Here is a 21,541-nt window from a genome sequence, read left to right as displayed (position 1 = left end):
AAAACCCCAAACTGCATGGTTCTCCTGCACCACAGCCTTTCGTAGTCCATGAATTGTTGGGAAAGCATAAGCCCCATGACATGTTGCTACAATATTCCACCAAGAGAAGCAGAAATATGGGGAGAGAATAAAAGTGTCCAGAATGAAGGAAATTGAACGAAGACAATGAGAAATGGGAAGATTGGGGTTTGGAGAGCCCTGCAGAATGCAGAGAGAAAATAGCCACGGGGCACTATGAACTGGAGAGATGAAAGAGGGAGCCACAAGGACATGGGAAAGATAAAATGGGTGAGTAATGGATGGCGTGGAGAAAGAAGACTGCATGATATGGAGTCTAGAGAAGAAAAGGAGGGCTAAACAAACAGGGAGGTTAAAAAGCAAAACACTGTTCAAATGCTTTTCTATATGTTGGTGTTCCAACAGTGCAGGAGAGAAAAAGGAGGACAGTGGGGTATGACTGAGGGAGACCTTCTTCCAATACATCCCCAGCATGCTTCTAAATTCCTATTTCCGTGGCCCTCCAGATGTTTTTGGCCTACAACTCCCATGATCCCTAGCTAGCAGGACCAGTGGTCAGGGATGATGGGAATTGTAGTCTCAAAACATCTGGAGGGCCGAGGTTGTAAAGGTAAAGGTAAAGGTACCCCTGCCCGTACGGGCCAGTCTTGACAGACTCTGGGGTTGTGCGCCCATCTCACTTAAGAGGCCAGGGGCCAGCGCTGCCCGGAGACACTTCCGGGTCACGTGGCCAGCGTGACATCGCTGCTCTGGCGAGCCAGAGCCGCACACGGAAACGCCGTTTACCTTCCCGCTGGTAAGCGGTCCCTATTTATCTACTTGCACCCGGAGGTGCTTTCGAACTGCTAGGTTGGCAGGCGCTGGGACCGAGCAGCGGGAGCGCACCCCGCCGCAGGGATTCGAACCGCCGACCTTTCGACTGTGCTAACCTATCCTAGGACCTGATGCTGAAGGATGGGTAATAAATGGAGATAATAATACTAATAATAATATGTGAGGAAGGCTATGCCAGCCCTGAAGCTGGTATAGTTAATTCTCCCCCCCCCCATAGAAACTATTTGGAAGTGGGGTGGGACATGACATGACAACACTGGGAAAAGCCACCTCACCTGGTTTTTGTCCTGGCTGGCACAAGCAATGTCAGGGCTTGGATATGGGGGTTCCTCTGCCTTGCATACACCATAACAGAACTCTATTTTAAAATGAACTGTATGGGAATTTGTACAAAAGGATCAAATTATCACTGAAGTCAGGCAGAACTGCAGATTAGAAACTGAACCCAACACAAGAACCAGAGAATTAGAAGTTGCAAAAGAATATGTTTTACCAAGCCATGCAAACATAATAAAAGACTGCACACTCTAATCATAATACTCAGTTCCGGGCGTGATTTGATGTCTGAAAACACATGATGCAGCAGGTTTTTTTTATTGGGTTTTTTTTTTAAAAAAAAGCTAAATGTTTATTGGCTGTCAGAGGTGTGAAAACTGTTTAAATATGAGCTGAAGTTAAGTAAAGTCCTTAAGCTACCAAGACTACTGGAGCAACACACACAGCAAGATTCAAGGAGTACTTCCAAGAGGTAAACTTATTCATTATGTCAACAGTTTATTTATCGTTTCTCTTTATCCACTGAGATTTTTAAAACATAGAATAGAAACTTCATTCATAATAATATGCATATTGCTTATGTGAAAGCTTTTTTAGGGGTGCAGTTTCTGCATTGTTCTCCCCTTCCCCCCAAAAAAGGACGGGGTGGAGATTTAAGTGGGCAGAGTATGCACGTTCTAAATTTTCCCTTAGTGTCCTTATATTCAAAAAGTTTGAAATAAAGACTTTAATGGTGAACATTCAAGATCTTCTGTGCATTATCTTATTTCCTGTAATGCCAGCATTCATCTTTAGAACTTAATTAAAAGTTGCTCTGCTGTAGCCTTGCTCTCAGATTTTTTTATTCTTTTCATTAACAATCAGACCTGTTAACTGATTGTTTTTCTTTAATTAGCTATTGGGCTATTAAGCTGTCAATTAACTGATGAATTAAATCATGTACAGAAGATGCCTTTTTGAGAGATTTGAATTGGTGGAAACTCTTAAGTAAGAAAGCAATTTGACAATCTGGTCAGCTAACACTTGTATTGTAGGCAAAGCTATCTTTCACTCACTTTCCACTGGGGAATATGAAATATTTATTCAATGTTAAGGCTTATTGATATTATAGAAAAACACATTTGATAGATGCACTGCTTTTTTAGTATGCACTATGGTTTAAAGTGAACTACCAAAAATCTCTGATATGTTCTACTCCCTTCTAATCCTTCGCCATACTGAGAAGGAAAAGAACAAGAGGCTAGCTTTGCATTAAGTGCAAACAAATCCTGGCTTCCTTGCTGTAATTTATTTGGAGGAAACAAACCACAAGTGCTGGTTAGCATACAGCCAGCATGGTTTGCTTCTTTCCTGGTGCAACAAAGGATTAGCAGGAAGAAGAAAGAATCAGAAACTTCTGAGCAGTCTGTGCATGCTTCCTTGACATGCAAATAATCTCTATAATGTTAATCCAAGGTCAAGATGGCCAAAGCTGCAGATTAATGACATGCTGCAAATTTTAGGATGTGGAAGACGATAGGTAAATTTATGCTTTTCACAGGAGGTTAAAATCCATGAAGACATTGCTTCCAACTTAAGTATATTCAGCTGTATTAGTTTCAGTGGAGAGAACTGATGTGCCTACATTTTCCTCTCTGGTGTAAAATAGACTTTGACTGCATTTCTCCCAAAGCCATTAACATCCAACAGAGAGTACAGCTCACCTTACATTTTAAAAGTTGTTTTAACAAAGAACAGATGAGACATAGCAACATGAATTATATATGGTTGTATACTTCGGCTTGACCTATAAACGGTGAGTGTGTGGAAACTTTCTCTTGTATGTTGTATATTGCAGGACCTGCCATGAGGAAAATGGAGGGCTGGACTATTGTTATGTGCCTTTTAAGCACTACATTTGCTATTCCAGTAAGTGCTAATTGCTAATTTCAAGTAACTTAATTCTGAAATCAGAGTTAAAAGACAGGTGAAGATTTACATCAGAGTTCCCCAAAATTGAGCCTCCAGCTGTTTTTGGACTATAATTCCCATCATCCCTGACCACTGATCCAGCTTGCTAGGGATGATGGGAGTTGTAGTACTGGAGACCCAAGTTGGGGAAACCCTGATTTACCGCAGGGTAAATACTATGATGAAAACTAAGGCTTAACATACATTACCACAGGCTTCCTCAACCTTGGCCCTTCAGATGTTTTTGGCCTACAACTCCCATGATCCCTAACTAGCAGAACCAGTGGTCAGGGATGATGGGAATTATAGTCTCAAAACATCTGGAGGGCCAAGGTTGAGGAAGCCTGTATTACCATAACCCAGGGGTCTGCAACCTTTAAGACAAAAAGAGCCACTTGGACCCGTTTCTGAAGAAAAAAAAACTGGGAGCCGCAAAACCATTGCAACATTTAAAACAAATATATCTCTGGAGCCGCAATCTGACAGCAGGCGGGAAGGTGACGTCAGGACGGTGCGTGACTAATGCACGCACCGCCCCCATGCGACGTCACATTCTGTACAGCGCCCACCACAGTGGGGAGTGTCGGGGCACACAATGCGCCTCCTCCCCTTGCTAGTATCCGCCCCGGAGCAAAGGTGTAAAAGAGCCACATACGGCTCCGGAGCCACGGGTTGCTGACCCCTGCCATAACCCGTTGATGAGTTTTCTCAAATTAAAACCTTTTTTTTTTTTCAATAGTAGTAGTAGTTGTTGTTGTTAAAATGATTTGTATACTATCCTGTTACAAAACACCAAGGAAGTGTACACCAACGTAAAAATATTTAAAAGCAATACAGATAATATTATTATAGCAAGGATAATGTAGTATACCAAGTACTATAGTTACTCAGTACAGCTGCAACCTTAAAAAAATTGTTATGAAAAGGTTTGAAACACAGTCATAAATGATGGTTGGTGGCGAAAGGAACATGGGTATACCAGCCCTAGCAACTACTGTATATATTCTCTTCCTATATTCAAAAGTGCTTTATGGACACAACAGGAGGCAGCAGCATATGCATGGAGAAGATTTTAGCAAATGTGTAAAGTATGCATGTATATATGTCAGGAAAGATATATACCCAAGACTTGACAGTTAGCAAACAGGTGATGATGAGAGGCTTTTTGCACTTTAACTGCATGAGAATCTTGCTCGGTAAACGAAAACGCATAGCATTTTATACTAGATGATTGAAGTTATCTAGATAGTGTGTTAAAACATGCCTTCAGGAAATAGCTTAGTCATTAAAGACCTATTCACTTATTGTGAAGTAACAGTGCAAGTTTGCCAGTGTGGAAACAAACAAAAAAGGGGATTACAGGCAATTCTGGCCTCCTAATAAGTGTTTATGTCAATTATATGCTACTGAAAAAACATGTATTTCTGCTTGTTCATAAATTTACATTTTCAAGTGTACATTTAAATCTTCTTAGATGTACACTTGAAAAAAGTAGTATGTCAACTGGCCTATGTCAAACTATGAACTATGCAAGTATCTCAACCTAACCCTTCATCCAAAGTCATAGCTAAAACATTTACTGGGAAGAATTAATGAACTGAAGTTATCTCCAAATGCAAATGTGTGATTTATTTTTTTAAACTTTTCCACAGTTGCCACAACATCCTGGCTATATCAATTTCAGTTACGAGGTACAACCTTTTAAAAGTTTTTCATTCATGTTCTTTGTGTGTAAATTAAAAACAAAGTAGATCACTTCAGGACTTGTATCACTAGATATGACAGCATGCACAAAACATATTCACTATTAATCAGCAGGGGGAAAGTGAATTTGTTTAGTAGTCTTTGTCAGGTGATGCGATTAAATACAAAATATGCTGCTTTCACTCTGCTAAATTAAGGTGACTAAACCTATACTGATATACTAGAAGAGAAATTAAATGTGATGGAAACGGAATTTGTAATGCAACTGTATTGTTCCTACAGACAAGTGCACCACTAATTGAAATGATCAATAAAACCAAATACTTAACAACATACAATCTAATTTTTACTTGCATTCAATGGGAAAACCCCCAAAGCAAGTAAAGCCCAGTCTTACTTGAAATGGCAATATGCAATCAAGTCAAAACGGAACCTATTAGGGATCAAAGGAGAATACATCTGGGGATACTGATTTTACATAATTCATTGGATATTTAATGTGTGCTGTGATTTCATAGCACAGAAGTTTATTTATTTAAGAAAGAGATAGGAAAAGTGGGGTTGGGGTGCCTGCACGAGATCTTCCGAATGAACAAAACATTATTATCATGGCCTGTTAACTTGGAACACTAAGTGCAGGATTCACCTAAGCAGCCATGTCAGTGGAAGCCCTGTACAAGGACTTCTGCTTGTGCAATGGGGCTCCCTCCCTTTGCATGTTACTGCCCCCCATCACCAAAATTGGTTCTAGGGGCTAGGAGGACCCCCAGAACAAGGAACAGAAAGGGCCTGTTTGTTCTGACAAGCGGCAATACTTGCCCAGATCAAACAACCGGAAGAGCACGAGATTGAATTCTATCCTTTTTCAACAATTTAAATGAAATAATCCTTGTGAAATGTTTGTTTGCTATTTAGAAATGTTTCTCTTTATTTGTATCTTCAAGGTGATGACACCTTTAAAGTGGTACCAGAAACTAATGGGACCCCAGGTATGGCATCTATAACATATGCAACCTATGAACTGATTTCTCAAGCCAAGATTTCAGAAGGTCAGGTGTGTCCAGATTATTTAAAACAGGCTTTACTGGAAGTGATACAGGGCAGCCAACATGGCAACAGCTGGCATGGCCAACAGTAAGAAAGTAGTAGTAAGTCCAGCAACATCTGAAGGACTAAAAAAGTCTTGTGAAAAGCTGCAGCATAGTTCACAATCACTGCCCTTCAAAATTCAGAGTAACTGCCTTCACATTATTTGTCCCAATAGAGTGCTTCTAAAAATATTTTGTTGCCCATAGATACCTTTAATCAGCTGCCACTTTGACCTTTTCACTTATTTTAAGTAATCAATATTATATAAATCTTCCAATAAATCTTTAATATTTGTTTCTGTAGTATCCACAGTATGCCTTTGAGCCCATGGGAGGATGGATGCACCACCATGCTGGGCCAGTGATGCACCAAAATCATTATCCAATGCACCTCCATCAAATGCAGCCACAGCAGCAGCCGTTTCCACATCCAAACCCACAAATGCCGCAACCTGGTCATGGTCATAGCCCATATGTGCCGATGCCTGGGCAAAACACAATCATGCCACAGTATCAACCAAGTCATGTGGGACCAGTTCATCACCCGCTTCAACCACATGGAGGAGAGCACCCAATGCACCAACTGCCACCAAGCAGTCCAAACCAGCCAATGCACCCTCAGCAACCAGGGAATCCAAACCAGCCGATGTACCCAATGCCTCCCCTGCCTCCAATGATACCAGATACACCCCTTGAATCATGGCCACCAGCTGACAAGACCAAGCAAGAAGAAGTGGTAAGAAATCATTGCAATAGCATTACATTTCATAAATACATCAACCAAAAAGGTATCATTTTAAAAATATTTATATTTATTTTGATGATCAGAATTTTTAAAAAAAGAAGAAGTGAGATGGTCCAGGAAAAGCCATATTGGCTGTTTCACATCTTTCAAATTAAGCTGACATGAAGCCAGCTTTCAAATTAAGCTGACGTGCAATAATCTCATATGAATCATTACAAATTACGAAAAACAAAAATATTAAAGTAGTACTATTTGCCACATCAACTCAAATAGTCCTTCCCACTCCTAGGCAAAATATCACTTAATACATATTTCAGACGAAAATGACTTACCTTCAAGCCACAACTCTGCCTATATCTTTGAAATTGCATGAAATTGCAGCTCGTTTCCAAGACTTTGCCTCTGTATAAACATGTAAACAAAGTCACAGTACTTTCCAACCATTCATGCCAGTGCCTATGCCTCTTAACTAAAAAAATCAAATATATAATAAGATTGTTTTATTGTTAAAATAGTATTTATTTGGGTGGTAAATTTTTGTTGTTTTATTTTATTGAATGAAACAAGCAATCTCAATAACCATGGTAATATTTCTGTTCAGATACTGGTTTAATTTTAGTTCTTTTCTCCCTTCTCTTTCAGGATTAAAGGGGCCAGGAAACCAGAATAATGAAGAGTATTTTAGGCACCTTCACTTGCTTTCAAAAACCCATCGTTCTACTGCAGTGATATTAATCCAAATTCTTAGAGAATACTGTAGCTAGAAAGCAAACAAACACAAAGTAGTAAATAATAAAACTTGTTTTAAATCAATACTAATAGAATTCTGACTTTTTCTTTAAAAAGTACTTCAGTCAATTGAGCCATTAAAAGGAGATTAAAACAGCATCTCCTATCGAACAGTAAAAATATCACAGATCATTCATTTGCATGTCTTTATTTAAAATATGCACACACAAAGAACCAGTCCCATAGATGAGTCACACTGAGGCTCAAGCCTCCATGTGATAGTTCTTCTAAGCTTGCCTTCAATTTCAAAAGATTAATTACAAGCTCCAAAATGAAGCACTAACACAATCTACCACTTCAAGAACTAAATAGTTACAATATGGACATGCTGTATGCTGCGTGCCAAACAGAAAACATAGTTTTAACATGAATTAAAAAGTGCAACTAAAGAGACCCCTCAAACGAAAACAAAATCAAGGGGAAAAAACCTCAAGAGTCATGATACACAAACAACATTACCAAATCAAAATGGAGTCACATCGACACACACATATAAACGAACCACAACAAGAGAATGCCAAAATAATGCCAGAGAACAAAGTCTACGTGAAAATGTCTATTTACCAATGTTCACTTGAGATCAACTACAAATAGTGCTCAAAAAATATGAGGCAAAGTCAGTGGAGGTTGACCCATCAAGGAAAACCAGGGCGCTGTCCTATGAAGTCGAATGTCAAGCAAATTTTTTTTAAGTGTTTTCAAAATCTCAAAGTCACATTATTTTGTGTCCCTCAGATACTCCTATCTTTTCATTTGAATTTCGAACCTGGAGCTATTTCTACTAAGCACATGTTCTCTGGTCATCTGTTCTCTGCACCAGTCAGCCAAATCTAATGCCAAAAACTACTGCTGTGACCAGGAGGCCCCTAATCCACCACCAGACAGACAAAAACATGTGAAAACCTTTTATTCTACTATTAATGTTGCAAACTCCTTATCCCCAGCAGTACAGCAGAACCCCCCACCTAATTTCATGATGATAAGTTTTATGACATGCTGTTCATCCTAAGGTAGCGTTCAAACAACACGAAAAACAATTTAAAACAACCCACAACCATAAAAATAAGGTGGGTCCTAAAAAATATACCTCAGGTGTCAAAAACCAGGTTAAGGAGGAACATCTTCAGCAATTCAGCCAATCAAGATATTAGCATACAGCCACAATACCACTTTAGTAGGTCTGCAGCCATGGTAGTCCATTAGCCTAGTAGAGCTATCAGAACCATACATATGCTCTTACATTGGCCGGAACTATTTCCTTGAACTATTTCCTACACCAGGTTTCCTCAAACTCGGCCCTCCAAATGTTTTTGGCATACAATTCCCATGATCCCTAGCTAGCAGGACCAGTGGTCAGGGATGATAGGAATTGTAGTCTCAAAACATCTGGAGGGCCAAGTTTAAGGAAGACTGGCCTACACCTTTTTCTTCTCAGTAAACCAATTGGTAAGAGCCTTGTACAGTGGTACCTTGGGTTAAGAACTTAATTCATCCTGGAGGTCCGTTCTTAACCTGAAACTGTTCTTAACCTGAGGTACCACGTTAGCTAATGGGGCTTCCCGTTGCTGCCACACCGCTGCCGCACAATTTCTGTTCTCATCCTGAAACAAAGTTCTTAACCCAAGGTAGTATTTCTGGTTAGCGGAGTCTGTAACCTGAAGTGCTTGTAACCTGAGGTACCACTGTATTTACACTTAAAAACAAACAAGAAAACCAAACAGTCCACCGAATGATCTAGAAACCTACCGGTAATTTAAAATTGCTCCTCTCTGCCATAGGCTCACTGTTTTAATATTGGGTATATTACTTTAACAGACTTTAAATCAAAGTGGTAGGCAATTAGCCATGGCTTACAGCAAGAGACAAAACAATAGTCCAGTAACTTTTTAAAGGCTAGCAAATTGTCGTTAGTAATCCATGAAAGTTTAAGTATCTAATGAAATCTAGTCCAATAAAGCTTAGACCTTAATAAAGTTGTCTTTAAGATCCCAGTAGAGTTGTTCTTGTTTTGCTAGAACTGCACTGTGATCTATTTAGCAGGGTTAAAAAAAAACAACCTATGAAACACTTTGGCAAATTTAAAATGCTATTACAAAAGTAGGGTGGTGGATGGGATGCTTCAGATGAGAACCCAAGTGTGCAGAGCCAACATGTAGTACAGGATAGTATATTGTACCCTGAATGCACACCCTACCCCCGGGCAAGCCTATCCCAGCAGACAATCATATATCTGATTTACTGAAGGTCTTCATGCAAAACCCAATGTCTGTAGGCCTGAATATACTGGTTGTGTCCCAGCTGGTTTGGCCCGTGATTCCAAACAGGGCCTCGTGCAATTTAAAATAAGAAACAGGCAGCTGAAGATAATAAAAAGTCTATTGTTCTTTATTTGCAATATTCCATTTATATCCATTCTACCCTTCTTTCAAAGAGCTCAATGTGCCATTTATGGGTCTCGCTTTCCCCATGTTATCCTCACGGCAAAGCTATAAGGAGGCAGGTTAGATTGACAGACAGTTGCTGATCCAAGGTCTCAACTTGAGCTTCTCGGCTGATTTTAACCCTGGTTTCCCAAGTTCTAGTCCACTTAATAACCCTCCATCCGATTCCACATTCTCAAAAAAGATATAGAATTCTGTACGATACCTTTCAGACTTATCCATTCAGACTACAATCCTGTACATACTTATCAGGGAAAAATCCTCATGGAATTACTGTACAGTGGTACCTCGTGTTAGTTAACCTGAGGTACCACTGTACTTCTGTGCAATGAAACAGTTATTCATGGCATGAACTTACATAACAAATTGTAGCAGCTTTTAATGGATGGAATGATACAACGTAAAGTGTTTGTTTGCTGAGGAGGATGGGGACAGAACCAGAATAGGTGGGAGCCACGCAACTTTCCCCCCAGCAGAGAAGTAACTGTTAACAGCAGGGGACCCCCCCCCCCCTTCTGAGGTAAAGAATGACACTTTTTTTCAGTTTAAGGTAAAGGTAAAGGGACCCCTGACCGTTAGGTCCAGTTGTGGCAGACTCTGGGGTTGCGGCGCTCATCTCGCTTTATTGGCCGAGGGAGCCGACGTACAGCTTCCGGGTCATGTGGCCAGCATGACTAAGCCGCTTCTGGCGAACCAGAGCAGTGCACGGGAATGCTGTTTACCCTCCCGCCGGAGCGGTACCTATTTATCTACTTGCACTTCGATGTGCTTTCGAACTGCTAGGTTGGCAGGAGCAGGGACCAAGCAACGGGAGCTCACCCCCTTGCGGGGATTCGAACCTTAAGCAAGGTGCTAAATATCTGTACAATTGCAACACTTAAGTGTCCACAGTATCTTTGCAAGGGAGGATACAGAACAAACCGCAACAACTTGGCCAAACCACCAGGCTTCATTGTCCACACCTCTGTGATATGGCAGTTGAATGAGACTCTAATCCATAGGGATAGTGTCAGGGAACTACCATCAGTGCCAGAGGGAGAGAGCAAAAGCCAGAGGGATTATAGAGAGCCTCCAGGGATCGGGAGAAGCAGCTCCTCTTCTGGGGAAGAGAATAAACTCAGCTCCAGTGGAGAGGGGGTGCAGGAGTCGGAAATGGCGGGGCGGTCCCACGACTCCCTGCCTGGGACTAGCGGGGAAGGAAGGGGTCCTCCGCTGCCCACACCCTCTCTGCGCAGAAGGCTTTTGCGCAGAGAGGGAAGGCGGAGACTGGGCGTCAAGGAGCTTCTTTGCTGGAAGAAGTTTAAGAAACGCCCACTCACGGATTCTGCCAGCGATTGAGTCAGCCACGGGTGAGTGGCTGTCCGGACAGAAAAAGTTTACATTAGCAGCCAGCCAGGGAGAGATTTGCCTGCTTGCGCACGAGCAACCCCTTGGAAACCTAACAGATAGAATGAAACCTTTGGCTGCCTGCTTAAGAATCAATGGCTGGAAGCCTTCTCACTGACTGTGCCCATGCCATAACAACCTGATAGCACCTCCTCCTTTTCCGGAAAACAAAAAAATGAGTTGTTTTTTTACCTGCTCTGAAGCTTCGGTCAAGAAAAAGTGAGAGTTATCAAACATTTAAATATTACAACTTATTACTCAACCTTTTATAAATTCACATCTAATATCATACTTTTGAAATTCACATCTAATATCATACCGTATTTTTCGCCCTATAGGACACACTTTTTCTCCTCCAAAAATGAAGGGGAAATGTGTGTGCGTCCTATGGGGCGAATGCAGGCTTCAGCGAAAGCCTTGGGAGCCCGGCGGGAGTTCCCGCAAAAGGCGCCCACTCCGTCTCCGGCAGGGACGCGGCGCGCGGGGAGCCTCTGCCTGGGCAGGAGACGAGGCGATGCTGGGGCGTCCGGCCGAGCTCCGCGGCGCCTGCAGCCACACTTGCAGCTGCTTCTGGAAAGTTGAGCTGCTCCTGACGGGGGGAGAACCAGGGACATGCAGCCGATGCCCCTCCGGCCCCGGCCAGGTGAGCTGGCGGGCAGGTTGGGCGGCCAAGCGGGGTTGGTTGGGGGAGCAGGTGGGCGCGCAGCGTGGGGCCACGGAGCCACCCAACAGGAGAGCCGAGCACAGCCCCTGCAGGAGGACAGCGGGGCGCCGCCCATGGAGACCCCCACCGCACCGGAGGACGCACTCCTCGGCTGCCCACCCACCTCGGGGCTGCCTGGCGTTGTGCGTCCGGCTGCCCCTCTTTCCTTGGAAGTGGTGCAGGCTGCGAGGGAAGGGGAGATCCTAGATCTCTGCCCGGTACAGCGGGCCTGAGTCCCGGACGCAGCTGAGCTGGGGTGGGCGGCGGGAGGCACCGGGGAGAGAAGCCGGAGAGGTTCAGGAGGGATCTTCCAACTTATTTTCAGAGCGCTGCGGAGGGAGGGAGACTTGCGCGCTTAAGGCGGCAAAGAGCCGCTTGCAAAACAACCACTGATCTTTCAGCACTTCGCATTAGCAGAGGTGGTGGCAAGGGGAAGCATCTGCCCAAGGAGCGGCGGGAGGGGAGGCATTGCTTGTTCTTGTTTCGTTAGCCTTCCGGATTTGCCTGCTTCTGGTGGCGCTTTGGGGCTGATCACCGTGCGCCTGCTTATCACTTGTGGACTTGTCGCTTGGAGATGCCTAGCTCCAGCTGTGCTAACTTTCTCTGCTGAAGTGCAGTGCGCCTGAGTCAGCTTCGGAGCAGACGAAGAGTTCTGCTTGCCGCCTGTGACTCAGCCGGATGGCTCATTCACGGGCAAGTCACTGCAAAAAAACCGGGGATATGCCTTCTTAGCCCCACCGGAGTACTTTTTAAAAGGCAGTGAGCCTTAAAGCTAGAGAGGTAAAGGAAGCAACACTCCAAGTGAACGACTGCAGACTTCTTTGCCTTTGCAAATGCATCATTTGTCAAACTTCTGAAATGTCAGTTTGTGCATCATTGCTTTGGCTATGGTGCAGCCCCCTCCCAAAGTTTTTATAAATAACACAAAACAACTTAAAGTGCTTGGTTGTCAGGGTTCCGCCTCATTTTCAGGGACTGTCTCTTAATTCTGGACATCACTGCCCCATAAGGAGCACGATCCCATATTCACAACTGCTAGGCACTGTAGAGACTTCTTAGGATGGAAACCTTATCAGTGCTGCTTGTGTATAAACTTTCTGAGCAGTCAATTATTTGTAGCGAAGCTGTGCTTTGTGGTTGCTTTTTTAAAAGGGGGGTTAAACTTAAGACTCTGTAAAAGGAAGGTTTTACCTGTGGGTTCTGAGATTTTTTTCTGAATTTTTTTTTCTTTATTTTCCCCCCCCCAAAAAAAACTTGTTGTTGTTGTTTAGTCGTTTAGTCGTGTCCGACTCTTCGTGACCCCATGGACCAGAGAACGCCAGGCACTCCTGTCCTCCACTGCCCCCCGCAGCTTGGTCAGACTCATGCTGGTAACCTCGAAAACACTATCCAACCATCTCGTCCTCTGTCGCCCCCTTCTCCTTGTGCCCTCCATCTTTCCCAACATCAGGGTCTTCTCCAGGGAGTCTTCTCTTCTCATGAGGTGGCCAAAGTACTGGAGCCTCATCTTCACAATCTGTCCTTCCAGTGAGCACTCAGGGCTGATTTCCTTCAGAATGGATAGGTATGATCTTCTTGCAGTCCATGGGACTCTCAAGAGTCTCCTCCAGCACCATAATTCAAAAGCATCAATTCTTCGGCGATCAGCCTTCTTTATGGTCCAACATTCACTTCCATACATCACTACTGGGAAAACCATAGCTTTTTCTATACGGACCTTTGTTGGCAAGGTGATGTCTCTGCTTTTTAAGACGCTTCCTCCCAAGGTGCAGGCATCTTTTAATTTCGTGGCTGCTGTCACCATCTGCAGTGATCATGGAGCCCAAGAAAGTAAAATCTCTCACTACCTCCATTTCTTCTCCTTCTATTTGCCAGGAGGTGATGGGACCAGTAGCCATGATCTTCGTTTTTTTTGATGTTGAGCTTCAGACCATATTTTGCACTCTCCTCTTTCACCCTCAATAAAAGGTTCTTTAATTCCTCCTCACTTTCTGCCATCAAGGTTGTGTCATCTGCATATCTGAGGTTGTTGATATTTCTTCCGGCAATCTTAATTCCGGCTAGGGTTTCATCCAGCCCAGCCTTTCGCATGATGAATTCTGCATATAAGTTAAATAAGCAGGGAGACAAAATGCAGCCTTGTCGTACTCCTTTCCCAATTTTGAACCAATCAGTTGTTCCATATCCAGTTCTAACTGTAGCTTCTTGTCCCACATAGAGATTTCTCAGGAGACAGATGAGGTGATCAGGCACTCCCATTTCTTTAAGAACTTGCCATAGTTTGCCATGGTCAACACAGTCAAAGGCTTTTGCATAGTCAATGAAGCAGAAGTAAATGTCTTTCTGGAACTCTCTAGCTTTCTCCATAATCCAGCGCATGTTTGCAATTTGGTCTCTGGTTCCTCTGCCTCTTCTAAATCCAGCTTGCACTTCTGGGAGTTCTCGGTCCACATACTGCTTGAGCCTTCCTTGTAGAATTTTAAGCATAACCTTGCTAGCGTGAGAAATTAGTGCAATTGTGCGATAGTTGGAGCATTCTTTGGCACTGCCCTTCTTTGGGATTGGGATGTAGACTGATCTTCTCCAATCTTCTGGCCACTGCTGAGTTTTCCAAACTTGCTGGCATATTGAGTGTAGCACCTTAACAGCATCATCTTTTAAAATTTTAAATAGTTCAGCTGGAATACCATCACTTCCACTGGCCTTGTTATTTGCAGTGCTTTCTAAGGCCCATTTGACTTCACTCTCCAGGATGTCTGGCTCAAGGTCAGCAACCCCACTACCTGGGGTATATGAGACATCCATATCTTTCAGGTATAATTCCTCTGTGTATTCTTGCCACCTCTTCTTGATGTCTTCTCCTTCTGTTAGGTCCTTTCCACTTTTGTCCTTTATTATGGAAATCTTTGTACAAAATGTTCCTTTCATATCTCCAATTTTCTTAAACAGATCTCTGGTTCTTTCCATTCTATTGCTTTCCTGTATTTCTTTGCATTGCTTGTTTAAGAAGGTCTTCTTGTCTTTCCTTGCTATTCTTTGGAAATCTGCATTCAATTTCCTGTATGTTTCACGATCTCCCTTGCATTTTGCTTGCCTTCTCTCCCCCGCTATTTGTAAGGCCTCATTGGACAGCCACTTTGCTTTCTTGCATTTCCTTTTCATTGGGATGGTTTTCGTTGCTGCCTCCTGTATAATGTTACAAGCCTACATCCACAGTTCTTCAGGCACTCTGTCCACCAAATCTAAATCCTAAAACCTGTTCCTCACTTCCACTGTGTATTCATAAGGGATTTGACTTAGATTGTATCTTACCGGCCCAGTCGTTTTTCCTACTTTCTTCAGTTTAAGCTTGAATTTTGCTATAAGAAGCTGATGATCTGAGCCACAGTCAGCTCCAGGTCTTGTTTTTGCTGACTGTATAGAGCTTCTCCATCTTTGGCTGCAGAGAATATAATCAATCTGATTTCGATGCTGCCCATCTGGTGATGTCCATGTGTAGAGTCGTCTCTTGTGTTGTTGGAAAAGCGTGTTTGTGATGACCAGCTTGTTCTCTTGACAGAACTCTATTAGCCTTTGCCCTGCTTCGTTTTGATCTCCAAGGCCAAACTTGCCAGTTGTTCCTTTTATCTCTTGACTCCCTACTTTAGCATTCCAATCCCCTATAATGAGAAGAACATCCTTCCTTGGTGTCACTTCTATAAGGTGTTGTAAGTCTTCATAGAATTGGTCAATTTCAGTTTCTTCAGCACCAGTAGTTGGTGCATAAACTTGGATTACTGTGATGTTAAAAGGTCTGCCTTGGATTCGTATCGAGATCATTCTATCATTTTTGAGATTGCATCCCAGTACAGTTTTTGCCACTCTTTTGTTGACTATGAGGGCCACTCCATTTCTTTTACGGGTTTCTTGCCCACAGTAGTAGATATGATGGTCATCCGAACTGAATTCACCCATTCCCGTCCATTTTAGTTCACTGATGCCCAGGATGTCAATATTTATTCTTGCCATCTCATTTTTGACCACCTCCAACTTACCCATGTTCATGGTTCTTACATTCCAGGTTCCTATGCAGTATTTTTCTTTACAGCATTGGACTTTCCTTTCGCTTCCAGGCATATCCGCAACTGAGCGTCCTTTCGGCTTTGGCCCAGCCGCTTCATCAGCTCTGGATCTACTTGTACTTGCCCTCCGCTCTTCCCCAGTAGCATGTTGGACGCCTTCCGACCTGAGGGGCTCATCTTCCAGCGTCATAACTTTTATATGCCTGTTATCTTTGTCCATGGAGTTTTCTTGGCAGGGATACTGGAGTGGCTTGCCGGTTCCTCCTCCAGGTGGATCACGTTTGGTCAAAACTCTACACTATGACCTGTTCATCTTGGGTGCCCTGCTCGGCATAGTTCATAGCTTCTCTGAGTTCTTCAAGCCCCTTCGCCACGGCAAGGCAGTGATCCATGAAGGGGCCAAAAAAACTAGGTGCACCCTATGGGCCGGTGCGTCCTATAGGGCGAAAAATACGGTACTTTTGAAACTCACATCTCTGCTCTCTGCAATATTGCTTTAAAATAGTTAGTAAAGGTAAAGGGACCTCTGACCATTAGGTCCAGTCATGACCGACTCTGGTGTTGCGGCGCTCATCTCAGTTTAATGGCCAAGGGAGCCGGCGTACAGCTTCCGGCTCATGTGGCCAGCATGACTAAGTCGCTTCTGGCGGAACCAGAGCAGCGCATGGAAATGCCATTTACCTTCCTGCCGGAGAGGTACCTATTTATCTACTTATCTACTTGCACTTTGACATGCTTTCAAAACTGCTAGGTTGGCAGGAGCAGGGAACGAGCAACGGGAGCTCACCCCGTCGCGGGTATTCGAACCGCCGACCTTCTGATTGGCAAGTCCTAGGCTCTGTGGTTTAGATCACAGTGCCACCCGTGTCCCTTAAAAATAGTTAATTAATCATTATTTATTTTTGTTAAATGTTATTTTAAAAGTAGCTACATGTACACTGTTGTAAAGATTTTATTATGAGGATGGTTTATCACAGTCTGAGCCACGTAATATCAGAGAATGGGAAGGGGAGAATATGATTAATGAGGAAGCAGAAGTTGATGATAAGCCAGGAATCCTCCTTTTGCCAGTGGGGGAAAAAATCAGATTCTATTTCCGGAGTTTAAAATATGACAGTGTTCCCAGAATTTAATCTAGTCAACACCGCATTTTAGTGGGAAGGAATTCCAAGGAAATGCAGCATTTTATTTTTTCTTAACGTTCCAGCCAACCTGACAATCTTTAACTAGATAGCCCCGGTTTTCCTTAACTACAGTCTCCAATCTTCTTGTGCCTGCAGCCCATGTTTAACACTTATTGCCACATTTTATATCTGTTTTTAATACATTATAATTAAGTAATACTTCAGGTATCCTGAAGGATGGAGACACAAGTTAGGGTCACAGTTCATTTGAACTTAAACAGACAAACCTAGCAACATAAAGCTTCATTGGGGGAAATAGATTGGGTGAAAAATATATAAGACCCAGAATTTATGTATGAGAAAATGAAGAAAATGACTGTAGCATTATTTTAACTATTCAACCAGAAGAATAACCCCAGTCACAGTGACGGAACAAAGGTCAGCTAATTCACACAGACCCATCCCTACGACCAAATCAGGCCAAATCAGTGAATCACATTTTTTTAAGCCCTTCTGTCCAGCTCTCTGCATACTCTGCTGAAAACTGATCAGCAATCATCATTCAGTCAAAAGTCCTTTGAAGTGAGAAATGCAACACAATATGGATTTCTTTGGAATGTGGAAAAGATCTAGGTTGTAATTAACTGGAGCTGGCCAATGTCTGATTAAGGGCCATCCTAGCAAACTCGAAAAGGTGAAGAAAATGAAGCAGTTGACAAGAAACACTTGACCAGCATCTAACCTTTCTAACAATGTACTGTATTTATATCCGAGAAGCTTTACAACTATTTAAAATAGACCAAGCTGGAGCATGATGCCCAGAGAACTTCACTGAAAACAAAGCATAGCAAAGTTTGAAACTTAAATATACTAACCGGGGCGGGGGGGGAGGGGAGTGGCAGTCACAGGAAACCATGACACACTTCATTTCAGTATAGATATAGTTGTTTGAAATGGGCCTCCAAATATATACTTTGTCACATGCCCTATACAAGGAATTTCCTCAAACTATCTACAGGAAACACATTGCATTAGAAAGCAATAAAGGAATGAATATTCAAGATAATTCTTTCATATGAATGTTTCATTCAACACAATATCCTTCATTAGGCAAAGTATATTTCTGCTTTTCCTGAAGTATAATGGGGTAGTAGGGAAGCCAGGTACGTTTTACTACTTCCTTACAATTCTGAAGACGTACCAAGATCAGTCAGCAGAACTTATAAATTACTTCACACATACACAAACACGACGAAAGAAGAACAGTCAATCCTATTGTTTCTGTGATTTTCCTAGTTCGATCAATTAAAAACAAATATGTTACTAGTTAAAAACGAGAGGAGAGATGTGCCCCAAATCATACTGGGTAAGTTCATTTTTTTTATTTTAAAAAGCAAACTAAGAAATTAAGTGCTGGCCCTTGTGCAGAGGAAGGTTATCATTCCAGGCAACAGATTCTGGGAGCAGGCAGCAGCAACAAGGTGATGGTGTTCTGTATATCAAGCCAGCTGCCATATTTCCTTCCCCCAGGTGTAGAAGACCCTGTCCTGTCAGTGCTCAAGTATGATTTATCTGCCAGCCCTATTGGCTTCTGCATTTAAAATGGGAAATGAAACTATTCTTTCCTTCACCTAATGCAGCAAAATGTATTTGGCTGGTTCTGGTGTTCTGACAATTAGGGATCAGATGTAACACCAGTGGTAAAGTCTAGTTAAATTTTCTGTTCTACATGCAAGTCAGTTGGTATTAATAGTACAACAAACTACAAATGTCACAATATAGAAAATGCCTCCTTAAAGGATATAATAATAGTAACAATAATGCAAGCAATAATGGGGGGGGGGGTGTGCAAACCATTACTCTCCTCAACTAGAACTGTTTCAGTGGATGTGGCTTTTTCTATTTCCTCAAATTCACCACCATCCACTTTCCAGACATGCCAAACAAATGCCAAAATGTATCATATAAAAATGTAAAACAAACTTTTGCTTGAAAATTGTGTTATGGTATGTCACAACCAAACCAAGATCAATTATTCGTTTTTCTGACATATCCACAGATGAAAACCATCTACCTTCACTCTAGTCAACAAATGATGGATCAACAGCTGTAATTGTCAGTTTGCTTCTGGCAAGTAAATCATTTGCTCTGGCAACAGCTTGTGATCATAAAAACTCCTACCCTTCATCCATGCCTGAAGAAATATGAGGATTGTTTTGTTACACTGTTACAACATCCCTTCAAGTGATCCTGGGTGGATTTCCTTCCAAATGCAACCCTGTATGAAGACATAGCCACCACTGTTGGTGAAGGGAACAAGTGGAAGTAGCTGTCCAGGTTTTTTTACTCTATCTAGAGATGTTAGGGATTGAACCTGGGACATTTTGCATGCAAACCAATTTCTCTCCTACTGAGCTGACTATTTCATCTAGAATAAGGTTACCAGACGTCCCCGTTCCCCAGGGACAGTCCCCAGATTTGCAAATCTGTCCCCTGACTAAATCCTATCATTCCTACTAAAGTTGAAAAGTGTCCCCGGATTCATTGAAAAAAATCTGGTAACTTTAATCTAGAACAAACACTCCTGAAGTGCCTGATCACCTCATCTGTCTCCTTATAAATCTCTATGTGGGACAAGAAGCTCAGTTAGAACTGGATATGGAACAACTAATTGGTTCAAAATTGGGAAAGGAGTACGACAAGGCTGTATATTGTCTCCCTGCTTGTTTAACTTATATGCAGAATTCATCATGCGAAAGCCTGGGCTGGATGAATCCCTAGCCGGAATTAAGATTGCCGGAAGAAATATCAACAACCTCAGATATGCAGATGACACAACCTTGATGGCAGAAAGTGAGGAGGAATTAAAGAACCTTTTATTGAGGGTGAAAGAGGAGAGCGCAAAATATGGTCTGAAGCACAACATCAAAAAAACGAAGATCATGGCCACTGGTCCCATCACCTCCTGGCAAATAGAAGGGGAAGAAATGGAGGTAGTGAGAGATTTTACTTTCTTGGGCTCCATGATCACTGCAGATGGTGACAGCAGCCACGAAATTAAAAGATGCCTGCTCCTTGGGAGGAAGCGTCTTAAAAAGCAGAGACATCACCTTGCCAACAAAGGTCCGTATAGTAAAAGCTATGGTTTTCCCAGTAGTGATGTATGGAAGTGAAAGCTGGACCATAAAGAAGGTTGATCGCCAAAGAATTGATGCTTTTGAATTATGGTGCTGGAGGAGACTCTTGAGAGTCCCATGGACTGCAAGAAGATCAAACCTATCCATTCTGAAGGAAATCAGCCCTGAGTGCTCACTAGAAGGACAGATTGTGAAGATGAGGCTCCAATACTTTGGCCACCTCATGAGAAGAGAAGACTCCCTGGAAAAGACACTGATGTTGGGAAAGATGGAGGGCACAAGGAGAAGGGGGCGACAGAGGACGAGATGGTTGGACAGTGTTCTCGAAGCTACCAGCATGAGTCTGACCAAACTGCGGGAGGGAGTGGAAGACAGAAGTGCCTGGCGTGCTCTGGTCCATGGGGTCACGAAGAGTCGGACACGACTAAACGACTAAACAACAACAACAACAACAACAAAACACTCCTGACACACAAAGAGAACCCAGTTCTGCCAGTACTAGGCAATTCCAATAGACTGCAACCAAGAAAATATTGGGTGTCCTAGAGAAATACAGCTACTGAGTCCTTTAAAAAAGAAAAACAAGACATGTAGATCCTGCAAAATCACATCCCATGCAATGCAAACAATGCTGATTGCTGCCTATTTGAAAATTTTTAATATGGCACAATATGTTATTGCATTCTCAAAATTGTTTACTGTATTGGCGAGATCATAAAATTGGCAGGGGTGGGAGAGAGAGAAAAAGAACAACAGAAACTGGTTCCAAACACATTTTCAGATGTTCTTTTTCATAAGGAAACTCTGTAAAAACAATACAGAAAATATACATTCTCAAAGAACACAAAGCAACATACTTTAATGAGAAACACAAAAAATAATAAACTATGTCAGACAAATTCTGCAGTAATTCAGCTACAATGAATAACATGTAAACATTCTACATTAAAACAATATGAGACCTTAGGGCAGACAGTACAACAAAGCTATAATAATGGTAAGTATTATTAGCCAATATTTATTTTTAATATAAATGGAGGAAGGGGAACACACAAAACGTAAGCCAAGACAAATGTGTGTGTGTTTAAGAAAGAAGAGATTGAGTTTCTCTTTTCTGTGCATCAACAAAGCAGGCTTTCCACAGGTTCTGCTTTCCATTTATAAATTCGTATATACAGCTGGTCATGAGATGCGCTTCACAACTGTAGATGACTCAACTGAAACTGGCAGGAATAGAAGTACAGACATTAACAGTTTCCTTTTTTTTAAAAAAAGGACTTCCTTT

At 42.4% G+C, this 21,541-nt stretch overlaps 2 protein-coding genes across 7 annotated transcripts in view; one reads left to right on the top strand and one right to left on the bottom strand.

The window, feature by feature from the left end:
• The window catches only part of ARHGAP6 (Rho GTPase activating protein 6), a 209,000-nt gene that overhangs the window by 74,016 nt on the left and 113,443 nt on the right, over positions 1-21,541 (bottom strand). The gene's annotated exons all lie outside the window — the stretch shown is intronic.
• AMELX (amelogenin X-linked) lies at positions 1,445-7,428 on the top strand. Its single transcript, XM_079973108.1, has 6 exons — positions 1,445-1,600; positions 2,966-3,036; positions 4,731-4,769; positions 5,727-5,771; positions 6,175-6,606; positions 7,258-7,428. The coding sequence occupies exons 2-6, from the start codon at positions 2,974-2,976 to the stop codon at positions 7,261-7,263; spliced, it is 585 nt and encodes a 194-aa protein (XP_079829234.1). The 5' UTR covers positions 1,445-1,600; positions 2,966-2,973; the 3' UTR covers positions 7,264-7,428.

This window comes from Podarcis cretensis (genome assembly GCF_951804945.1).
Source record: "Podarcis cretensis genome assembly, chromosome: 4".
NCBI lineage: Eukaryota > Metazoa > Chordata > Lepidosauria > Squamata > Lacertidae > Podarcis > Podarcis cretensis.
This window is presented reverse-complemented; position numbering and strand designations above follow the sequence as displayed.

Bases quoted from the DNA above. Each gene is read 5' to 3' on its own strand.
- AMELX (XM_079973108.1), top strand. From the start codon at position 2,974: ATGAGGAAAATGGAGGGCTGGACTATTGTTATGTGCCTTTTAAGCACT. The intron at 4,770-5,726 runs GTACAACCTTTT...TGTATCTTCAAG, and splicing joins ATATCAATTTCAGTTACGAG to GTGATGACACCTTTAAAGTG. The intron at 5,772-6,174 runs GTATGGCATCTA...TTGTTTCTGTAG, and splicing joins AGAAACTAATGGGACCCCAG to TATCCACAGTATGCCTTTGA.